Raw genomic sequence first — 20755 nt, 5'->3', positions numbered from 1 at the left:
ATAGTGCCATCTGCTGTCTTAATTCTTGAGGAAATGAGAAAAACCTAAATTGTATCTAGGAAGTAATAATCTTTTTAGGAAAACTGGCTTTAAATATTTTTTATTAAATAACGAGCGCGGGTAGTATTTAACCTGTTTAACAATTATTGAAAGTTATTATTTTATTTTAATTAATAGAGGTTGCCCGTCATAAGTTAGATAAATCTTGATAACAGGAATTCTGCCACAATAACACTATCAAGCCGTGCATTACAGTTTATAAAGTCTATGATATATCTGGTTATTAACAATTGCAGCATATTCCTTTATTAATAAATATACAGAGGATTGCTACCACAAAACTCCTGAAAAAACTGTATCCAAATGCATAGAATTTTCCCTAAGAATTCGGAAAAAATTGATCTAGGTAGATCTACAATTTTTTTAATGAAACTATGAAATTTCACTCGTGTTTTTGGCCAAACCAACAATTCGATAAACCGTTTACAGTATAGAAAAACAATTTAAATCATTTTCAAATTCCCTCTAATCCACTTGAAAGGCTCCACGAAGGGCATGATTGTCACAACAATTAACATTTTATTATTATTAAAAAACGTCTTCATGAGAGTCAAAATTCAACAAACTTTCCAAATTAAACATGGTGACAATATTGAGGTGCTTCTAAAAATAAATCATTTGAACAAAAAATTACTGACGTCCGTCTGTAATATGCTGGCGAATAAATCCAACCTGGGCCTTTGAGGGTATTTTAAATCTCCCAGGTCACTCCAATTTAATATTTTTTTCCTGATTAATCGTGCTCCCATTGTATTCTCTCGGCATGAATGCGCTCTTTCTGCGTTTGGACCTTTGACTTTTAGCGGAGCAACTCTCGCCAAATAATTCATATCGCTGCGGACAGGAACACTTCCCAATTAAAGCGTGCGAAAAAAAAGTCGCTGCTTCTATTTTTGGCCTCCCGAGAATTGTCCTAATCGTGTTCCAAGTGGGTTTTGCGTAGGAAGCGAAGCATTATTTTTTCATTTCGATGCTGCGCCGAAATGGCCGTTCTCGATAGGACAAGAAAAGGCAGCAATCAATTAGGTGACAGACGAGGGGAGACCCGGTCGGTGCTCGTAAATTATGCAAATTTATGGCTGTGCACACGTGCTTTTGTTTGCTGAAATAGGTTTGTAGTCATTTTTGAACGCTGTGTCAGTCGGGCCATATATACATATATACACACATGCAAACGCTGCTCGCAGGCGGAATTAGAAAGGATCGAGCCAGCCAGCACTCGAAGCCCACAAGCTCAACGTGCTTTGGCATTATATTGCGCAAAGGCAAGTACGCCCGTCCAATTGGACTAATACGGCAGCCGCACAAAGGGGCCCGTAATTGTCTACACATACGTGAAATTAATTTCAGACAGCGGCTTTAATAAGGCCAGCCGAGAGTCGCAGCATGGAAGTATGGAGAGTGCAGCGGTTCTTCCATTATTTCGTCGTTTATTACTAACCAAAAGGGTAGCAAAAATTACAAGAATAATAAATTGCTGGACCTTTTTTTGCTTTGATAAGCAAAAAAATTAATTGCTGAAAGACTGTAAAAAGAATTTCCTATCTTTGCTTGAAATTAAAATTGGAAAACGTTTTCCCAGAATTGTCTTTTAAATTTCTGAGTAAAAGCAGCGAGAACTGTCTCCCTATTGAAAATCAGGATATATTTCTCCAGAATTCAAGGAACCTTATCTAATAATTCGCACACTGTTTGAAAAAGAGGAATCAAGTGAAACAAATAAACGACAAACCTTTTAATTTTCAATAAATTCGGCTTAATATTTTGTTTTCTAATTTTATTCTTTCACATTTATGAATCGTGTCTAGATTCCACGCACAAGAAATTCAATGGACCGCAATTACTGCTAAAATGCAAATTTTGTTTCATAAAGTTGCCCTGTTAAGATTTAAAATGTGGTCCTGCGGTCGAAATGGAAATGTCGGAAAGTAACTTTTTCTATTAAAATATAAATATTTGTCACAACAATTGTAATAAAAATACAAGAATGGTTTAGATAACAATTACTGAGCTATCATAATAAGCATTCAAAAAAAATAATTAAGGTTTGACAACCATCTAAAAAGTCAACAAGAAACTAAAACGAAACTGTTAATAATTTATAAAATTGGTTTTATCACACTTTAGAATACTTTTCCTATTAAATGGGTGTGTTTTGATTTAATTTTGGTCGAAATAACAGAGTTAAGTGATAATTTTTTATTCAACGCTCTCGTTAATTTTTATTATTAAGAAATCTAGCATCTAGCTCGTCCTAATTTGACAGGAGCGCGCTTCTCTCTAGTAAATTAAATTGGCATTAGGCAAACAATGAGGAGATTGGTCTTGATGATCTCATCAGGAGTCAACGTCAAAACAAAATTTATCATTCTTTCCTTCGTTGGCGAAAAAAACGGTCGCACATTTCACTTCGTCGCCTGCTTTGCTGACGAGTCATTGTCCCCAATTAAATACCCATTTTCCACTTTGCAGTCGAGCGACACCGCGATTTTTCACCCTGCCGTTTGGCTTTTCCGCAACGACGGCAGCCACCCCTCCGCCAAATATTGCGCAGTTGCCTTTGGCGCGGCGGCCTCGTCCCGTTCATCCCCCGGGAAGATTTGGCGCGCGCCTAGCTGTTGCAGGCAGCACAGCTCGCGTCAGCTGACTGAACGAACGCTCGCAGGCCCGAACGCAACTACGCACTTTGGATTCCCTGTTTCCAGGCGGCGGCAAGGCAGGCAGGCAGGCATTGCATCGCAACAAAGAGCACTTGAGGTTGAATGGCCCGGCGCGACGCCGAATATAATAAAAGTTAATGGTCACGTGTGTGTACCGCGCGCACGCAACGCACGTTAGGCAGGGATGGAAATTTACGTGTGATAATAAAAATTCGCCGCTGCTCTATTCGCAAGTTGGCCGCTCGATTCCGCTGGTGACTGGGTGAAAAAAAAATGCTGAATGGGTACGAGGGCGTGCACCTGAGCTCTGCAAAAAATGAGCAAAATGTTCGTGTAGAGATGAGTGTGAAAAATATTCGTGAAACTTCGTCTTCTCTGCAGTATCGATCGAAATAAATTTATTTTCTGATCATTCTTTAGAGAATTTGAAAGGGTTGATTATTTTTTAACCAATTCTTTAAATCGTATTAATCCCAACATTGTTAAACAAATTAAAAACCACCCGTTAAAGTATCATTACTTACTTAGTATATCTCATTGATGTACCCCTACTCTAATTTAAATATTTAAAATATAAAAATAGTGTTTAAGTTGAATAACATGAATAAATAAATAAAATTACATCTTCATGAGAGTTTAAACTATATATTAAGTCATTAAATTTTTTTAATTACCACTTTATACCTTTTTTAAATTAAGTGCAAAATAACAAAAACCCCTAATATATGTTTATCTTTACTTTCTTCAGGAGGTTAAATATTGTAGTTTGAGGGTAGATGATACGCTACCCCCTTCGGCTGGTCAGGGTAAGTTTAGACAATTCTAACGATGGTTATCTTTTGCAATTCTGATGGTTAGAACACGAGATTTCTAGTTGGCAATATTTGCAAAACATGATATTGTCGAAAAAAATCGTGTTTTCTAATTTAGAGTTGGAATTTTTCGTTGACAATAAATAACACCACTATGAACCTTCAGACAAGTCCATATGAGATGTCTATTTAGCTTTTTTTCAAAATTCCAAAATTTTAATTAGAAACCAAAATTAACAGTATTGGCCTAGAATATCAAATTTGATTTTAGTTCGACCGGGATTTGCGAAAGGAATCTATAGCACACCTTAATTTTGAGATTTCACCGCGGTGACATGAAATACTGAGGTTTCAGTTTTTCAAAAATGTCCCGTTACCCAGAAAAAATAAATATTTTGCCAAATGATTTTACAACACAATAATTATTATTATTGTTTGTTTATTCTTGCCAAAGTCATAACATTTATTTAATCTAATAATAAGAAATGGTTTTTGGTATAAATTTCGTGGAGTTTACTTGATCGCATGCCATTTTTCTTCTTCAACCCATGACATTTCGTCAAATATGATTGTTATATTCATACGCGATGTTGTTGGGACATAAAGTTTTCACGAGTTGTTCGCTATCAGGGGTTCACCCATGTCAAAAGAGATAAAACGATACACACATGAAAATAAAATAAAAACAAATAATTTTAAAAACTACTGATGATGAGCAGACAGATTCATATTTTTTTAAATAGGAGATATATATCTCCTATAAGTCCCTAAGCCCATTTCGATTACCATCTCAATCAGTTTTATTTCGTGAAAATTTAATTTCCGTTGCAGGAAGTCATTCTACAGCGTGAAAATTCGTTTGAACCAAGCCAATTTAACGTTGACAGCGAGTGAAAAATCAATAAATCAAGTCACGTTCATTCCGTTGGTGGCAGCTCCATTAAATTTTAATTTGTAATTGTAATTGTCTAGCTGAACAAAAAGTGGCACGCTCGGCCGGCACGTGAAATAATTGTTCAATTCTTCACACCGAGTCAGCGGACAGAAAAAAACAGTAGTTCCTTATCAGCTGATCTAACACGAAACACATTTCACAACGTTTATCGTGATTGCCGCCCCTTATTAATATGAAAAGCGTGCGCGAGAGGATGACACAAAACACACACCACCCTCGGTGTTTGCGACAATCCTTTTCCTCTTTATCCGTCCGCGTACGTTCCAGGAATAGGAAATATGGCGAAAAGTAAATTGCGGAGCGAGCTCTGTGTTATTTGGCAGGCGCTGAGTTGGCCGACGGCCGACTCTGACCTATATTCGTGAGGGTATCGATCGACACGGTGCTACCACCACCACCCCAGAATACGCCACCCCTGTGGAGCGAGGGGGCGCGTCTCTATCAGCTGCTCCAAATGAAACTTTGCTCGTTCTTCTTCCGATTTGATCTGCGCGTTTGATTGACGAGGCAAGCGAACCACAACGTGGTTTTTCTCTTGCAATACGAAATAAGTAAAATATTTTTTGAAATTTTAGATAATATCTAAAGTCCATCTTACTTAGACAGGTGGATTAGATAAATAGATTTATGTGTCGTTGCCTTTATAACAGTTTACCTATTTTGTATGCTGTCTCTTCTAAATAAAACATGACATTAACCAAGTTAAGAAGTTAACTTGGAGTTGGAAACGTATTTGAGCGATTTGAATTAACTTACATTTCATCTTAGTTATTGATAGTGGGTGAATAAAATAAATTTTTAAATTTATATTGTTTTAAACTTTTTAATTTTGTACAGCTAGTTTAAAATGGCGCAAAAAGAAATTTAAAAAAAGGAAAAAAATGTTGCAATCTTTATTATTATTCAAAAATTAAAATTATTGTTATATTATTTAAGAAAACTGAATAATTATTTTAAAAAAATATAGTTTTAAGTTAGTAAACTATAATAACAAGTTTTTATTCCTTCTCTACACAATTGGAGGCGCCAGATGCTGCAAAGTCGCGCAATCACGCTGCCTGTCATTAAATCAACCAAAACGCAAGCCAAGTCGCCAATTACGCAAATCACGCGCCAAGTTGGCACACCCTGCCACTTTTTATCCGCTCCCTGGACGCACTTTTGCCCCAGTCGTAGCCCAAGCAGACTCATACATACGTGTGTATATCTCTCCGGCGCGAGATAATGACAGGACTGGTGGTGCAGGCGCTCACTCGCGTTGACGCCCACATTTTCAAATGCCTTGGCGAGACCTTTACTTTTTCACCCTTACTGCGCTTCTCTCCATTCGAGTGAGCCAGCCTAATGAGTTTCTCACCGGCTCAGCCGTAAAAATTGAAAAAATGGAGCACTCTGAGAGCTGAGACTGTTTCTAGGGCTGCGGAATTAAATTTCGAGACGATTTATGATTGCGGTGCAATGCAAAATTCAACGGCAATTCGTGAGGGGAATTACTAAAGATTTTTTTCATGAGGTTCACCGTAAGATAGGAAGATCTAAGCACTTGATTCTAGGGGTGAGATTAAGGATGATTAATTAGACTGAGTTTGAGCCATTTTTAGCTGTTTTCACACTGAATTAGTTGCTTCCATTCTGCGAAAAATTGATTTTTTGATGGAGGTTAACACCCTTTGACTGCATCAGCTATACAGGGAAGGTCACGACGAGTCAAAGGGTGTGCAGTTATTGTAAATCTGATTCTTATAAGCAGAGATTTGGTGGAAAAACGTATTTTTTGGAGAACGTCGTAATAAAAAAACTGTCACAAATACAAAAACCTAATAATGTGTTTGACTCGTCTTTACGTCTCATGATGTGCTGATGCTGAAGTGGTTGAAAGGCACGAAAATATGTGATATCCGATATTTTCTCAAAAGTTTATTCGGTCAATTAGGGTCACGTGGATAAAAATTAAAAAAATGCCGGTTCCACGTTCAACCTTTTGCTGCTTTCGGTGAAATTTTGTTTTGCGGTTAAGTTTTTCCATAATATAATTTCTCTTCAATTTATAATCCATGTTCAAAAACTATAAATCAGTAAAAACGAAAAAAGGTAGAGACAAATTTTGAAATTTCAAGCATTCGTCATATAGAAGTCAATTTCTGAAATGCGGTGTGATTTCAGCATTAACAGCCATCTCTTTTCTGGCCCTGCGCGTTTTAATTAAGCTCCCATGGCGAGGAGCACAGTGCAAATAACTGATATTTCCTTTGATGCTCCAAGAGTTCAAGGCGCATCGAGTGCTGACGTTGGCAAACGGCGATTTCTTCTGAGTCAAAGCAAAACGGAAAATTACTCGGCGCGGATCAGAGCTATATATAGAAGAGAGTCCTTTGGCAGCTAGCTTTGCGACTATGCGGCGCGATGATTGCCGCATTACATCTCGCATGAACGAGCGAGTGTTACTTTTCGCGGACGCACTCGCCAGCAGTGCGGGGTTGGCAGGATCAATGGCAGCTAGGCAACCCGCTGGACACAGCTGTTGGGCTGTGCCGCCACTGTATAATACGTGTATATAACAGACAGACTCTCTGTACACATGGCCAGAGGAATGCTAATTCTGTTTGCCAAAGCTCGCGCGGTGGCATGCACGCCTGCATTAATCTACATTAACGTGCGGTGGTTCCACGGCGTTGCTTTTCTTTTCTACTGGAATTAATAAATGCGTATGCTAATTTGATTACGCCAACGAAATGAAGAGACGACTTCTGTTTTAAAATTCCATCTACGATAGTGAAAAAGCAACGGTTCTTTCATGTCGAGTATCAAATTGAGGAGAGAATTAATTGCATTATTTTGGTTTCATATTATATATGCAAAAGAGCTAGTGAAGCTTGAAAATGGGAGGGTAAAACAACAAAAGCATATTTTGTAAGCACCATAAATATTCGCTTGAATGTTTGTATTGCTTGAAGACCACAATTGCTTGATTTACGGGCTTATTCCCTTCATTCGTTGCTCTGGGAACCAAACAGCACTCTGCCAACTTTTTATCCGATAGTAAAAAGCAAAAACGGAGCTGGATAACAAAGTTTTCTTTCGCACTTTAGGAGACCCTCTAAAATATAGGCCGTATTATACCATTAATTCAATTATTTTCAGCTTTATTCTTCCTGGTGGCCTGATTGAGCGATCAAAAAATTAATCAAGCAAGAATTTGTAGCGTTTCAAAGTTAAAAGAGCTTTTAAAAATTATAAAATCTTTTTAATTGGCTCATAAAATATAAAAAATTTGCTTCTTGGTTCTTAATTGTTACCGTAACAGTTAATTATGAGTATTTTACCATAAAACCAGGATTGCAGCCGTAGCTGCGCGATTAATCACCAAAGCAACAGAAATATTTTTAGACTGGAAAATAAATCGTAAAGGCCTAAAATTATTGTTCAGGTATGACTGTAAAACAGATAATTTTTCACTGCACTAGAAGGACATTAGCAACCTCGTGATGTTTTTTTTTATCAAAAATCTAGTCTCTTTTAAAAGATAAAGAAAATTTCATGCAGTTTTAGATGTTCCTTGACTTTTTTTGCAAAGCCTCCACAAATATTAATTAGTTTTAATAATGAATTCTACTTTTGTCTCATTTTAATTTTGACGAATAACACTCTGCAAACAAAGACATCCTGCATCGATTCTTTTCCGGGAAAATGCCTCTTGAATTTAGGCTTCAGGCGCCGCGATTTTACAAAAAAAGTGTCATTTTGTGGGTTTACACTTTCCGCTCATTCTACCGCAGCAGTATTATTTTAAAACCGCACAATAGCCTTGAAAATTTCGGTCCCAGGGTTGAGTCCCAAGCGAATAAATTTTATTTTTAAAAGCTGCAACCAACAATGGCTGGGTTGCGGCCTGCACATCAGTTGGCCGTGACTTGATATAAAAGGTTAAAAAATAGCATCAGCATCCGCCGCCGACACTCTGAAACTTGGCTTTCAACTGGCTGCTGCTCACACACGCACATTGGCAAATTTCGCCGCATGAGCACTAGCGCACAAATCCAATTTCATGTCTTCCGCGGGCCTAAATTACGAGCGATGCTCGCCGCAAAAAGTACAAAAGCCATCCATTTTTCCGGCTCGAGCACTCTCGAGACCTTGCTCCACTAATTCCGCCCGGCTTGAATGGAAAATTAGCCTCTGTTGTTTTTTCGCAGGCCAAACGGAAGATAAGGAAGGAAGCGCACGGTGTCTTCAGAAGGAGAGACACAATTCACTCACTTTCGGGCCGTCTCGCGAGCGCCTCTTCACTGTGCGGTTTTATATGCGATGTGACATCACACGTGCTGTATCGATTCACTATTAATAGAAAGAGACAGAAGGACTGGCTCACAAATGTGCTGACTGACGACGCTCCTTCCTCCTCCCTATCGGAGGATGCATGTTCAATTGTCGCTGCGCCGACAGTTTGTGTTTGTTGGCGACTTGGGTGGAACACAACGCCAGACTTAGTGGTGGGTTTTCACCCTTCAATTCAACTCGACGGATGGTACAAAGTTTTAGTTAGAGGTGAATTTAATGAATTTAAGCACCTTTCAACAAATCACAACAGAAACAGCAATTCTATGGAGCTCTGCAGAGATAAAATCTGATTGGTATTTTACCTGAAGGTCGTTTTTAAATTAATTCAATCCTATCATTTTTATGGATGTAGACTCTGTTTGAATATTTAAGCGATAGAAAATCAAAATTTCAATTTTGGACACTGGAAAATCCGTAATAATGTAAAATTTAAAGCAAAACAATGCTAATGTGTTGTAAATAGCGTCTAAAAGAAAATAATAATTAAATCTAAACATATTTTGCTTATTCTTTAAAACAATTATTATATTTATATGTCCTGCTTTCTACACAACAGATTAATTTCTAAATTATTATATGTTCTAAACATAAATTATTGAAAAATTTTGCTATTTATGTTCAAAGTAAGTATAAATAATTTCTCCAGCAGACATAATTATAGAATTTAATAAAGCTAGAATCAAATCTTCTCCCAATTTCGCGTTGGATAGGTGTACTGTACTAATTTTATATTATGGCTATGTCTGTTTTACACCATTGGTGTTTCTGAAATTTAAAAAAAAAACTAGAATTTCCCAGTCGGTAGAAAACAGGGTCGCATGGTCACACATTTCATTGAGTTATGTTTCAAATTTTATAATCATTATTATTTATATATAAATATTTTCATTTGATCCTGACTGCAATACCATTTTTTTAAGATCAGAATCTTTCATGTAAAGGCTCTCTTTTTTCAGCATGTCGACAACGCATTTTCATATTGTGTCCCGACGGTTTATTTTTACAAGCGTCCCTTCGCTGACATCACATTCCATTTCCGCGCGCTCACTTAAGCACTATGTATACCGGTGTTGTTTGCTTACTCGGTGCGTAGGTCGATAATGCACGCCTAGAAAAAGGCCACTAAATTTTTTTGTGTGCCCAGAATGAATACCATAAGCACGTCAAGGGCGAAAAATAATTTGATATTCCAGCAGCGTTGCGTAACTGTAAAAGTGGGTGCTAAATTTACTCGAGCGAGCTGAGTGGATGAAGATGATTCACTGCCGCGCGGTGCTTAAATAAATAAAGTCTGTCAAATTTATTTTTAATTCTTTACTCACTCAAATGTGTATGTGCAAGCTCTTTTATTACTTAGTTTTTAATTAGAAACTTTTTATTTAGTAAGGAAAACTTGAAGAAGGATGCTCTTTCTTATGCACAAGAACTAATGAAGAATTAAAAAGTGCATGAGCTTTACATGCCAACAATTACGAACATTTTGCATTGTTGGATAAGCAAAAAGGAACCTTTATTTGGAATTTAGCAACAGGTTATCTCTACAGTATTTAATAATGAAATTAGAACTGATTGTGAGTGACTGTTAAATTTCAGATTACACCAAATTTCTAAAAAAAAAATATACGGGTTTTCCGCGTGACTGTAATTCCTCTTGTCACGATCTATCCAAAGGTGTGTAAATGATGTGGTAAATTTTCCTTCTGCCGAAAAAAAATCATGATTTTCAGTTTGAAGGCAGTGTTTGCCGTTTGATAAGCACGCAAATTTTTGTGCAGTTTTTTTATAATTGAAACAGCAACCTGGGAAAATATGAGCTTATCCCCTCTTGTTAGAGAGTATTCAAGCAAAAACAGAGGGGGCCAGATGTGTGATAAAATTGGTTCCGACTGCGCAGATCCAAGATGGCGTCTGAATGTGGGGAAAAAAGCTCTCTTTGGATTGCCGTACGAGTGTCAAGAGTTTGTTTTTACGATCCAAAAGACACAATTAGTTAAGAGTATTGCAAACTTTGTCACAATATTGACGAAAACTTGCTTCTTTTCGCGCATTTTCACGTGTTCGTTTTTTCGCGCAATACTCCACCGGACGCCATATTTGCGCGTCGCACGAATCTGGTCCCCGCTGAGCAAAAATTGAAATTATTTTTTTACATTTTTTCTTTACAGGTTTTCTTTAAGGGTGTTTAGCCACCGATCAATTTTGAAACGGGAATACAAATCACTCTTATAGCGAACTAATTTAGTAAACGAGATGCCACTCCACTCCACCCTTTCTGAGAAGCCACTCATGAAATATTTATCACTCAAAAGAAACATCATGAAACACGAGTTTGTGTGTGTGTTTGTGTTTTTCTTTTCTTATATATTCCCTGCGCGACTAATTAATGACCTCACGACAGAAGCGACCATCATAATAAATGCGGCAAGTCGTGAGCCACACCGCGACGCGTGTTCCAATTAATTAAAAACTTACTCCTTTCGAACACACCGTGCATTTTTACACAAATCGCGCCCTTTGAACCGACGCGGCTGAACAAAAAGGCCCCTCTTGTTTTTCCTTCCAGCCAAATAAATTGCTTTCCGCAAAAATAAATCAATCATTTGGCCGTGCTCTGTGTATTACTCTCGAAGTGAAAAAGAGACCTACCAGGCAGATTAAAGAGATGAAAAGAGAACTGCCATCCGTCATGGAAACCACAAATCAAGTGCGCGCAAACTGTTGAACTGCTGCCAACAGACAGGAAACATTATCCAAGAAGAAGATCTGCGGCTTCAAATTGGTGCCAAATGGACGAAAATTTGTGTGCGGAAGTCTGTAGCACTGACGCGAGGAGCCACGTTAGAGCAGAAGAACATTTCGGTTCTGGTAAAACAACTCCTGTCTGCATATAGGAGAAGATAATTTGGATGAAATAGCTTGTTTTTTTTGGAAAATGTATGCCATGATTCGTAGAGAATGCTCAAATTACGAGTTTAATAAAACTGTTGAAAGGAAAATACTATGAAAGTGGGATATTTGTATTTTCTCGAGAAAGAAGATTTGTACAGTTGGTTTCAGCCACTACTGCATATCTCCTCACAAATAATATACAACTAAATTTATATCAGTTTCTTAAAAATTATAAGACAAAAATAGTATTGTAAACTAATTTTTAAATTACCAAATTTTTGCTTTGGTATAAAAAAATCAGAACACACCAAATGTCATCACGAGGTTTACAATTCAATGTTTCTTTGAAGACAAAAATTAATTAAACAAATAATGTAATTTAAAGAATGCAGCCATGACGCTTAATTAATTTTTTTAATTTTCCCCTGTGAATAGGGCTGCGGAAGGAGCCAAAACTTGGTGAATAAATTAATTAACTTGCAACACTTTTAATTAATTCTTGCATTCTTATTTTAAGAAATAAAAAAATATGCTACGGTTAATTTAATTAAATATGAAAACAAAATTTAAATTTAATAAAATATGTATGCAAATTAAAGGATTTTTCATTATTAATTTTACTACAAAAATAATTTAACAAAATATCGTTCACCTTTCTAGACATTTCCCCTGCCGATCGTTTCAAACTTTACAAGGTCTAAATACTCTCGATAATCCGGCCGTGGCAGAGGATGCCGCAGACTCAACGTAAAGTTTTGATTAAGTTATTAACACTGAACTGCGGCCCGAGTTGCAGAAGTTACACAGCAGCGTTTAAATTAATCAGCGCGATCCCGAGTGACAGAGTTGACGGCAATTGACACGTATTGTGGCGTGTTAAATTAATGCATCAGCCGGTGCGATAATGGGCAATCTGTCGGCAACCGTGTCTGTCGCCGTCTCGCCGTCGATATTATTTGCAGTTGCCAACGAGAATGCCTGACTAATCAGCTCGACACCCCTGGAAAAAAGAAGCCACTTTTCGGATCTGTTAATTAGTTTAAGCTTGGTACACGGTGTGACGGGCCAACTTATTTTTGGTAAAATTTGGAGCTCGAGAGGCACTGCTCTGTGTGTGCGTGTGAAACGGCTAGAAATAGCTATTCCGACGTCGCTCTCTTTTTTTGAAGGGTTCTTTTAAAGCTCCCTGGTGGTTCAACAACCTCTTGGGACGCTGTATGTTGTTAAAAAAACAAAACTGAAATGAAATTGCGAGTGATGACCTAATTTTCTACTCACACGGAAAAAATGTACAAATGTAGCCTTGCTTGGGTGCATTTATAATTTTTTTACAACAAAATGTGGAAAATTCCTAATACAGCCAATCAAATTAAATTAAATTTTTTACAACTCCCCAAGTGACTTCAACTGTCAGGGATGTGATAATATTTATATAGGATGGTTTGACGTCGCACGAAAGGTAAGAATTTTTGAAGCAGATTTACCTTAAAAAATCAATTTTTGTTAAACAGTAATTTTATTTAAAAATATCTCATACCTCATACAGTGAGCTACCACTATTTATTTCTTTTCTAGTTAAAAATTTACCTAATAAACTAAAAATGTAATTTATATTTAAATTCACTGTGTATGATTTATAGCAAACAAATTTTAATATAAAATTCAAAATTTTTAATATCTCGTTATTTAAAAAAAAACAGAGCTAAATAGATAAAAATGGTAATTTTATAGTCTAAAAAATGTTATATTAATATTATTTAATTTTAATATGTACATTTTCAGTCAAGTCATCAGACTGACAAGTTACAAAAAATATAAGAACAAAATTTGTTCTTATATTTTTCATTAGAATAGAATATTTATTAAACGCCAACGGCGTACAACTATTTCCAGCATTTATATGAGGCAGCTTTGGTTAAAGTCAAAGGTTTTAAAGGACAATCAAGAATGTGGTACATACTATACAGATCAGCATTACAATAACTACATTTACATTTGTCGGTAACATCCAGGTGAAAACAAGAATTTGTGCAAATAAGAAAATGATACCCATGAAATGAATATCTGGTTAACATGGAATATAAATGCTGGAAATAGTTGTACGCCGTTGGCGTTTGATAAATATTCTATTCTATATTTTTCATTATTGTTTATTTGTTTGTTTTTTTAGTAAATATAGACAAGATATTATTTACCAGTCCAGAAAACATTCCGGGAGAGAGAAAAATTTAATAGAAAATACGAGACACACGAAAACCTAGTCAGGAAATACAGTCAAAAACTTTTACACAGGAAAGCAAGAAGAAAATTTGCATGCATTTTTCATCATCCATTCCGTGAGCCCTACCTGGAAGCAAAAATTTTCCGCCTCCAAGTTCTGGATGGCAAGCAAAGTTTTTTGTGCCAACTCGCCCGCAGAGTATGCTGCGCCGCACATTCTTTGGCCGCGGCAGGTTGCATAGCCGACGGAGTTTTATTAAAAAATCATCCGCATGAGGAGGAAGCACGCAGCTGCTATATCCTCTTCGTTTTTTATCGCCTTTCATTCCCGATATAAAGTGGGCTAGGCTAAATTCGCAGGAGTTAACTGCGAATCTCGCAGCCGTAATTCACGCTTTATGAGCGGCTTTTCCAGTCCTCCAGCTGACTTACAGCGACAAGGCATGCGATGGTCACTTCACAACTTCTCGATACGCGAAGGAAATTCGGGGAAATTCTGACTAATAGTACATCAAGATAAAAAAATTATTTACTTCACAGAGTCACACAATGGAAACGTTACAATAATTTGAAAAATAAAATTACGCAGTTATCCATCCCACATCACGATATTATGAAATATTTAACTCATTATTTTTCGCCGCTATCCAAACATTACGGATAAATCTATTTTGAATGTTGTAATGAACGATAAATTTGTAAAAATGGGAAGCATTATTTATACGTTTGCACAACCCTGTAGTTTGGGCTTCCGGATCGCGTGCCTCCAAGTAATTTAGAGCTGTTGGAAGGTTGATGCCACGATGCCATTTATTTTGCCCGTGAACTTCACCCTACCGCACGATTCATTGAACCCGCAATCGTGAAACAAGAAGTTTTGTTTCATTCACCGTTTTCCCCCATATTTTCCAAGAATGGACAATGAGTATTTGTGTTCAATATTTTTTAATGTTTTTGATTGAAATGATCTCACGTTTTGCACCGTCATTTTCACAATTGGGAAATTTAGTTGAGCAAAAATTTTAAAACTCTGTTGAAAAGTCAATTTGCACATCATGTGTCTACGTGTTAACATTTTTTTATTAAAACGTGATTGGCAAAATCCGACTTTGACGGGTCATTTTAATCAATTTTTCGCTAAAATTCATCAGAAATGACTTAAATTATGAATTTGTCTGAAGAGCACAATCAAAATTTGTATTCCTGAACCTGAATTAAGAGTTTGTACTAATTTTTTAAATAAATAATGGCTCCTCTCTGAAAGGTTTTTTCAAAAATATCGCGATTAATGATTAAATTTGTAAAATAAAATTAGTTTGCTTATTTTACAGTGGGTTCTCAGCAGGTTTCACATTTCAATAAAATTTAGCCCTTTAAAAAGTATATATTGAATAAAATCTCATGATATAATTATTTTAAGATAAATTTTACTTCTCATACAAAAATTTTATCTTTCTATCCACAAATTTAGCATAACAGAGATCTTATATATTTAAAGGGGAAACATAGTTTGGATTTTGCTGGTAAGAAAAAACTAACAAAATTGAACAGTCGTTGTAACTAGATGATCTGACTAAACACTTGGCTTCGTTGATGAATGGCCTAAATGTCAGATTTTTTATCAACGCACTTTCATTTCTGACATTTAATCTCCACGTCCCATATTATTGTAGTCTTTATGGTCAAAAAAGATAACTACTTCACATTTATGCTAACGTATAGAATCGAACATTAATTGAACATTTACTGAATAACCTAATGTGCTGAGCTAAAATTGTTGTTTTTATTTAAATTAATTTTACAACTATTTATGCGTGTATTTTATTTTCTAATTATACCTTCACAATTAAAAAGACAATATTTGATTTAAAAAAATTAAATAGTTTTTAAAAATATATAAAATGATATAAAAATATTTTTCCGCAACAGTCTTTTTTAACTTTAAATTTAATTATAGTTAAAATAATATTATAATAACCTTTTCTGTAGCTAGTCTCAAAAGTGTGTTTTAAATGTCATGTTCCCATTACAATAACAAGGATAAACGCAGACGGTGTGGTGTTTTGAATGACGAACGAACCTCAAAGCCATGAAAAGTAAAGTCTTGTCCGCATCCTGCAGCGAATGAGAAAAATAAGAAACGTCGGGAGTGCGGCAGCCAGCTAAACTGCGGCAAATTTTCAGTCGGCGGCTCCCGTGCGAGCTCTGGCCCGCCGAGATTTTGAGCACACCGACGACCAACTTCTCGCTGCACCCGAAACGATCGCGCGTAGAGAGCAAAAGCGGCTTTCCGCGCCTGGAATATACATGAAGGCCATTCTTCCGTGGATAAATGGAGAGGTAAATGCAAATTTGCGGTTCCGACGCGGGGCGGCAGCGGTCTCTTTGCCATTAGCTGAATGCACGGCCTCTCATTGTGGCAAGGGCAAACCCAGCGACCTTTTCGGAAACTAGTACAAGCACATGGCGGTGCGGCACACGGCGTTGGGCCGAAGAGCAGCCGCCCCGCGCCAACCATAAATAATGAAGCGCCTAGATTAATTTTAATTGTAACCTGGCACGTGATGTTTGCACAATGCATGCGGGGTCGATTCGGAATTAAGGCAGACAAAAATGCTTTTAGCAGCCAACACTTACCTTTCAGCAGTGGTGTCTCTCAAGCTGTACACTCTGATGGCCGGAGTCGGAAGGTTGATCACGCCACTATGAAAAATAAAATTAAAATAAATTTGATGCCGGGATGGAAATACATTTGTTGTTGTCGTTTTGTAATGAGGGTTGGTTTTAAGAAAATATTTGCGCGTTGACTGTAGTATTTTAGGGAAGTTCTTTCCAATTATTTCATTTGGAAACAAACAGTAAGTCTTAAAAGAAAATTATCTGGAGCTTTAATTTTATAGAAAAACTGCAAAATCTCTACTAACGCACATTTTTTAGAGTTTTAGTGGGTATTCACAGAATAAATATCTTTGCGTAAATTACTCTTTAAAATTTGGAATGAGCTAAAACCTTCTCAGGTATGTCCGTTTAAATTTCTGAGAAAATCGGCTCTAAGGTTTTCACGCTAATCAAGCGACGGTCACTGCCTCCTTATTGAAAATGATTTATTTCGTCTGAAGGGAAATTTGCCTTAAAATGTGCACACCGGTGGATAGATCAAAAAGAGAGGAATCAAAATTAAGCAAAAAGTCAATTGTACAAACCGGTTATTCATACCAAAATCTGATGATTAAATGTTATACTTGGTCCTATTTAATTTATTTTTCAGTGTTAATTTTTCATTTATATTATACACTTCTCAAACTGTCGCTTGCAGGAGTAATTGATGCCCTGCATAAATTCACTCTAACTAAATAGGAAGTTATTTGCAGGATCAAAACAAGCAAAACATTGTGTGTATTGTTGGCTTTAACAAGTGGTCGATTGAATCAATGGTTTGTGTCATATGTAACCACAATCTATCTCTGCATTATGTGGTAAACTAGTAACCTAAATACGACTTTGTAGCAATTACAATCTATGTCCATTTTTCAAAAAATAGAACACTTAATGGGGGGGTTTTAAATCTGATTTTCCTCATCACAATTTTTATTGATGTCCTTCTTTTAGCCGAAAAAATCACGAATTACAGAAGTCAAATATTTGCTCTAAACTTTGAAGACGATTTTGCAGGAATTTCATTAGAACTTTTTGATCTTTAAGCCAATTTTTTAGGGCTAAAACATTCCCCAAAATATGCAGCACATAAATACTTGTGAGTGCGCTGCTTTTACAAAGAACTATACCAATGTTTTCTTTTACTTTTAGTGGTCACTCTCTTTATCATTTGTCAAGGATATTAAATAATTTAAAATTAGATTTTCGTCCAAGGAAAAAACAATTTGTAATGTATTTCTTATTTCCTCTTTCAACATCAGGGATTCCAGCATTTGTGTTTTAAAAGGTGGATATATGCGTTTTTCCTGTGAGTTGCGGTTTTTGGTGCACTTGTTTTCACCGCTCTTTAGATATAATGTAATGTAATGAAACGCAGCTACAGATGTATAAATCTCGCTCAATATGATTCCAACTGTCGATTCCATTCAATTTATTTTCTAAAAATTAAATAAGCAATTATAATTTAGGAGAAATTAGGACAGGATCAGGGGCAACAATCAATTCAACAGTTAAAACTTGTTTGTTTGTTGGGCTATGCGAAATTTTGGCGCTACAACAACACGAGACTACATATTTACATTGGGCACTTTGCTGGCCAAAGGGGTATGGGATTTTGATGAAAATCGGTTGGGGAGTTGCCTTAAAAGATCTACGACCAATTTCAGATCAAAATTCCAAAAGTTATAAATTTTACTAACAAAAAGTTCGCAATTTTTAAAAAGGTGATTTTTTTGTGAATTAAGGGAAGAGAATGAAAAATTTTGTGTCTAAAATAATCGACATTTAATTAAATTGCCTAACACTTGCACATCATGATACTGGAAAAGCCTGGAAAATGCTTGTTGCCAATGCATAAACTCATCTCTTAGGATTCAGTTAAAGCCTAAATTGACCTAAGAAGCGCTGGAATTTTTTGAGAAAATTGGCTAGAAAGTTAGCGTGCTTTTCAAATGGTAATGGCTGTCTCCTTACTTGAAATCCGATTTAATTTCAAAAGCAAGAGTTTCCCCAATAAGTGGCATACACCGTTGAACAGATCTCGACGAGAGGAATCGGAATATGCCAAGAAAATATGTTCGAGCACTGTAAATTTTGGAGAAAATTGGCAAAATTTGAATTTTAATTGTAGGAAGGTCCTTTTTCATTATTGCAAATTATTGAACAAATTGTTTATCGATCAATTCGTCCTGGTCCCGGCAAAATTGCGCAACGTTCAACAAACACCCAAATTTTCATTGTCGAATTGATTGTTGCCCTTTTCTTGCAACAAGGAAATTAGCGTTTGGTTGTTGAAAGTTGCGCAATTTTGCCGGGACCAGGACGAATTGTTTATTGCATAGAACAATTCAAATAATTTTCAATTGTTGCCCAGTATCATTCCACTTTAATAGAGAAAAAAATCTGGAGATACAGGACCACAATTTTGTTAATTTAAAGTAGGCAAGAAGTAGTGCAGATATTGTCTTACACGTGTGTTCAAAATCTAATCTTGGAACAACCCATTCAGATTAAACCCGGAATAAAATGAACTTAACTTTAATAATTTCAATGACTAAATATGTGAAGTTATTTTTAAAACACTTACTGTCGCATTTCCCTGACGACCTTTGCCGAGTCCGATTTTGACTTCCAGTTAAACCGATTTATTGGTCTCGGACTCAGTGGCAGCTTGGCCGATTCGGACGAAGGGCTTGCCAGAGCAAATCTCTTCTTCCGACCCTCTCGCGGCGAGTTGAGTTCCTCGAAGCCGTCCGACGAGCATGGACTCATCTTGTCGGACGACGTCGGACTCGGCGGCTGGCTAGAACTGCCCGATCCAATGGAGAAAAGCCTGCCGAAGCGCTGCTTCAGGCGGTTGACCGGTGGACTCTGGTTTGACTTGCGATTCTCGGACTCGATGGACGGCGGCCGCGGACTCCTCGGGCCCGGAGAAACCGGCCTCGGGTCCACAGGCATCAACGGGCTCAGGGTGCCCATCTTCAGTTTCCCAGGTCGCGGTGGCACCTTCGGCCTGGCGCCCTTGGCCTCGGCAGCGCCCTCCTCTCGCGCTTTGAACCCTTTCGGAGAGTCCATGTCGAACTTTTTTGTTTCTTTTGCTCTCCAGAGAGGTTAAAACGCGACTACGACGTGACACAAATTGTGGCTGTGAAATTCATGTGTGTGTGGTCGTTGGAGTGAGAATTCCATGTAGTTTCCGCTTATGATAGGTCCCTCTTGATCTCTCTAGTATATAAATGTTTATCAACCATACACACATCCAGTCGGGAAAAAAACACCGCACGCAGTTTCCTTTTCCTGCGACTTATTGTCACCCAGCTAACTTGCACGCACACCAATTTTTTTATTTTCTTCTCAAAATCCACAAGTCAAGGTGAACGTTTGAAGGATATTGTCTATTTTACTTAATTTTCTGATGCTGAACGTAACCCTTCATCTCAGAATTTCTTGGACTGTTACATGATAGTCAGAGGCAAAAAATTGTTATCTTATTTATTTATTCTCCATTCAGAGATACACTAAGATGTACAAAAGACAAAAGAAATTACTATAATGTTTACAATGGTCCAGATTAACAAACAAAAATACAAACATTACTAATTGTAAGGAGCGCAAGGACATTATTTAATGGTTAACCATTTTTACGTGTTTTGTAATTAAAACCAACTGGTTGAAATCTATTTTTGAGTGAAATTTCTTGAAGGAATCAAATTATCGGCGATAACCGGTTTTTATAGCATTTTCAAAATCTCAAAGTGCCGAAAAAATTTCGTCATTGTGTGTTTTCTAGGAGTTTTTATTACCATTGCTCACTATAAGGACCTCGTTTTAATTACGCTACAGCTTAAGCTTGAATCAACATGCTATTTGCGCTGTGTTATCTACCTCGTTTATACAGCCTTGGTCGTAAATTTACGATATTTACAACGCGCCACCTGGCGCCTAGGAAAAGAACTGTGCTTAAGTTGGCTTTTTTATCTGCATTTTAATCATTGTGATTAAAGCTGAGCAAAAATGTTAACATAATATAACCGGTAGATGTGACGATTACATCGTAATCTCAGTTTTGCCCGCAAAAATGAAGCCCCCAGGGAGGATCGAACTCCCGACCCCTGGTTTACAAGACCAGTGCTCTATCCACTGAGCTATGGAGGCCGACGATGTGA

At 36.9% G+C, this 20755-nt stretch overlaps 1 protein-coding gene and 1 non-coding gene across 4 annotated transcripts in view; both read right to left on the bottom strand.

The window, feature by feature from the left end:
- Positions 1-19679, bottom strand: part of RapGAP1 (Rap GTPase activating protein 1) — a 243819-nt gene extending 224140 nt beyond the window's left edge. For all 3 annotated transcript variants that reach the window (XM_065485379.1, XM_065485376.1, XM_065485375.1), the window contains exons 1-2: positions 19177-19679; positions 16572-16637 (exon numbers count right to left, since the gene is read on the bottom strand). In XM_065485379.1, coding sequence (XP_065341451.1) covers positions 16572-16637; positions 19177-19664 — 554 coding nt within the window. In that variant the 5' untranslated portion in view covers positions 19665-19679. The remainder of the gene's footprint in view (positions 1-16571; positions 16638-19176) is intronic.
- A 992-nt stretch (positions 19680-20671) lies between these two features.
- TRNAT-UGU (transfer RNA threonine (anticodon UGU)) lies at positions 20672-20744 on the bottom strand. The gene has a single exon. It is a non-coding gene; the product is annotated as a tRNA-Thr (tRNA).
- Between the last annotated feature and the right edge of the window lie 11 nt (positions 20745-20755).

Source organism: Cloeon dipterum, chromosome 3 (assembly GCF_949628265.1).
Source record: "Cloeon dipterum chromosome 3, ieCloDipt1.1, whole genome shotgun sequence".
Classification (NCBI taxonomy): Eukaryota; Metazoa; Arthropoda; class Insecta; order Ephemeroptera; family Baetidae; genus Cloeon; species Cloeon dipterum.
Note: the sequence above shows the minus strand (reverse complement) of the source record. Positions and strands in the feature narration are given on the sequence as shown.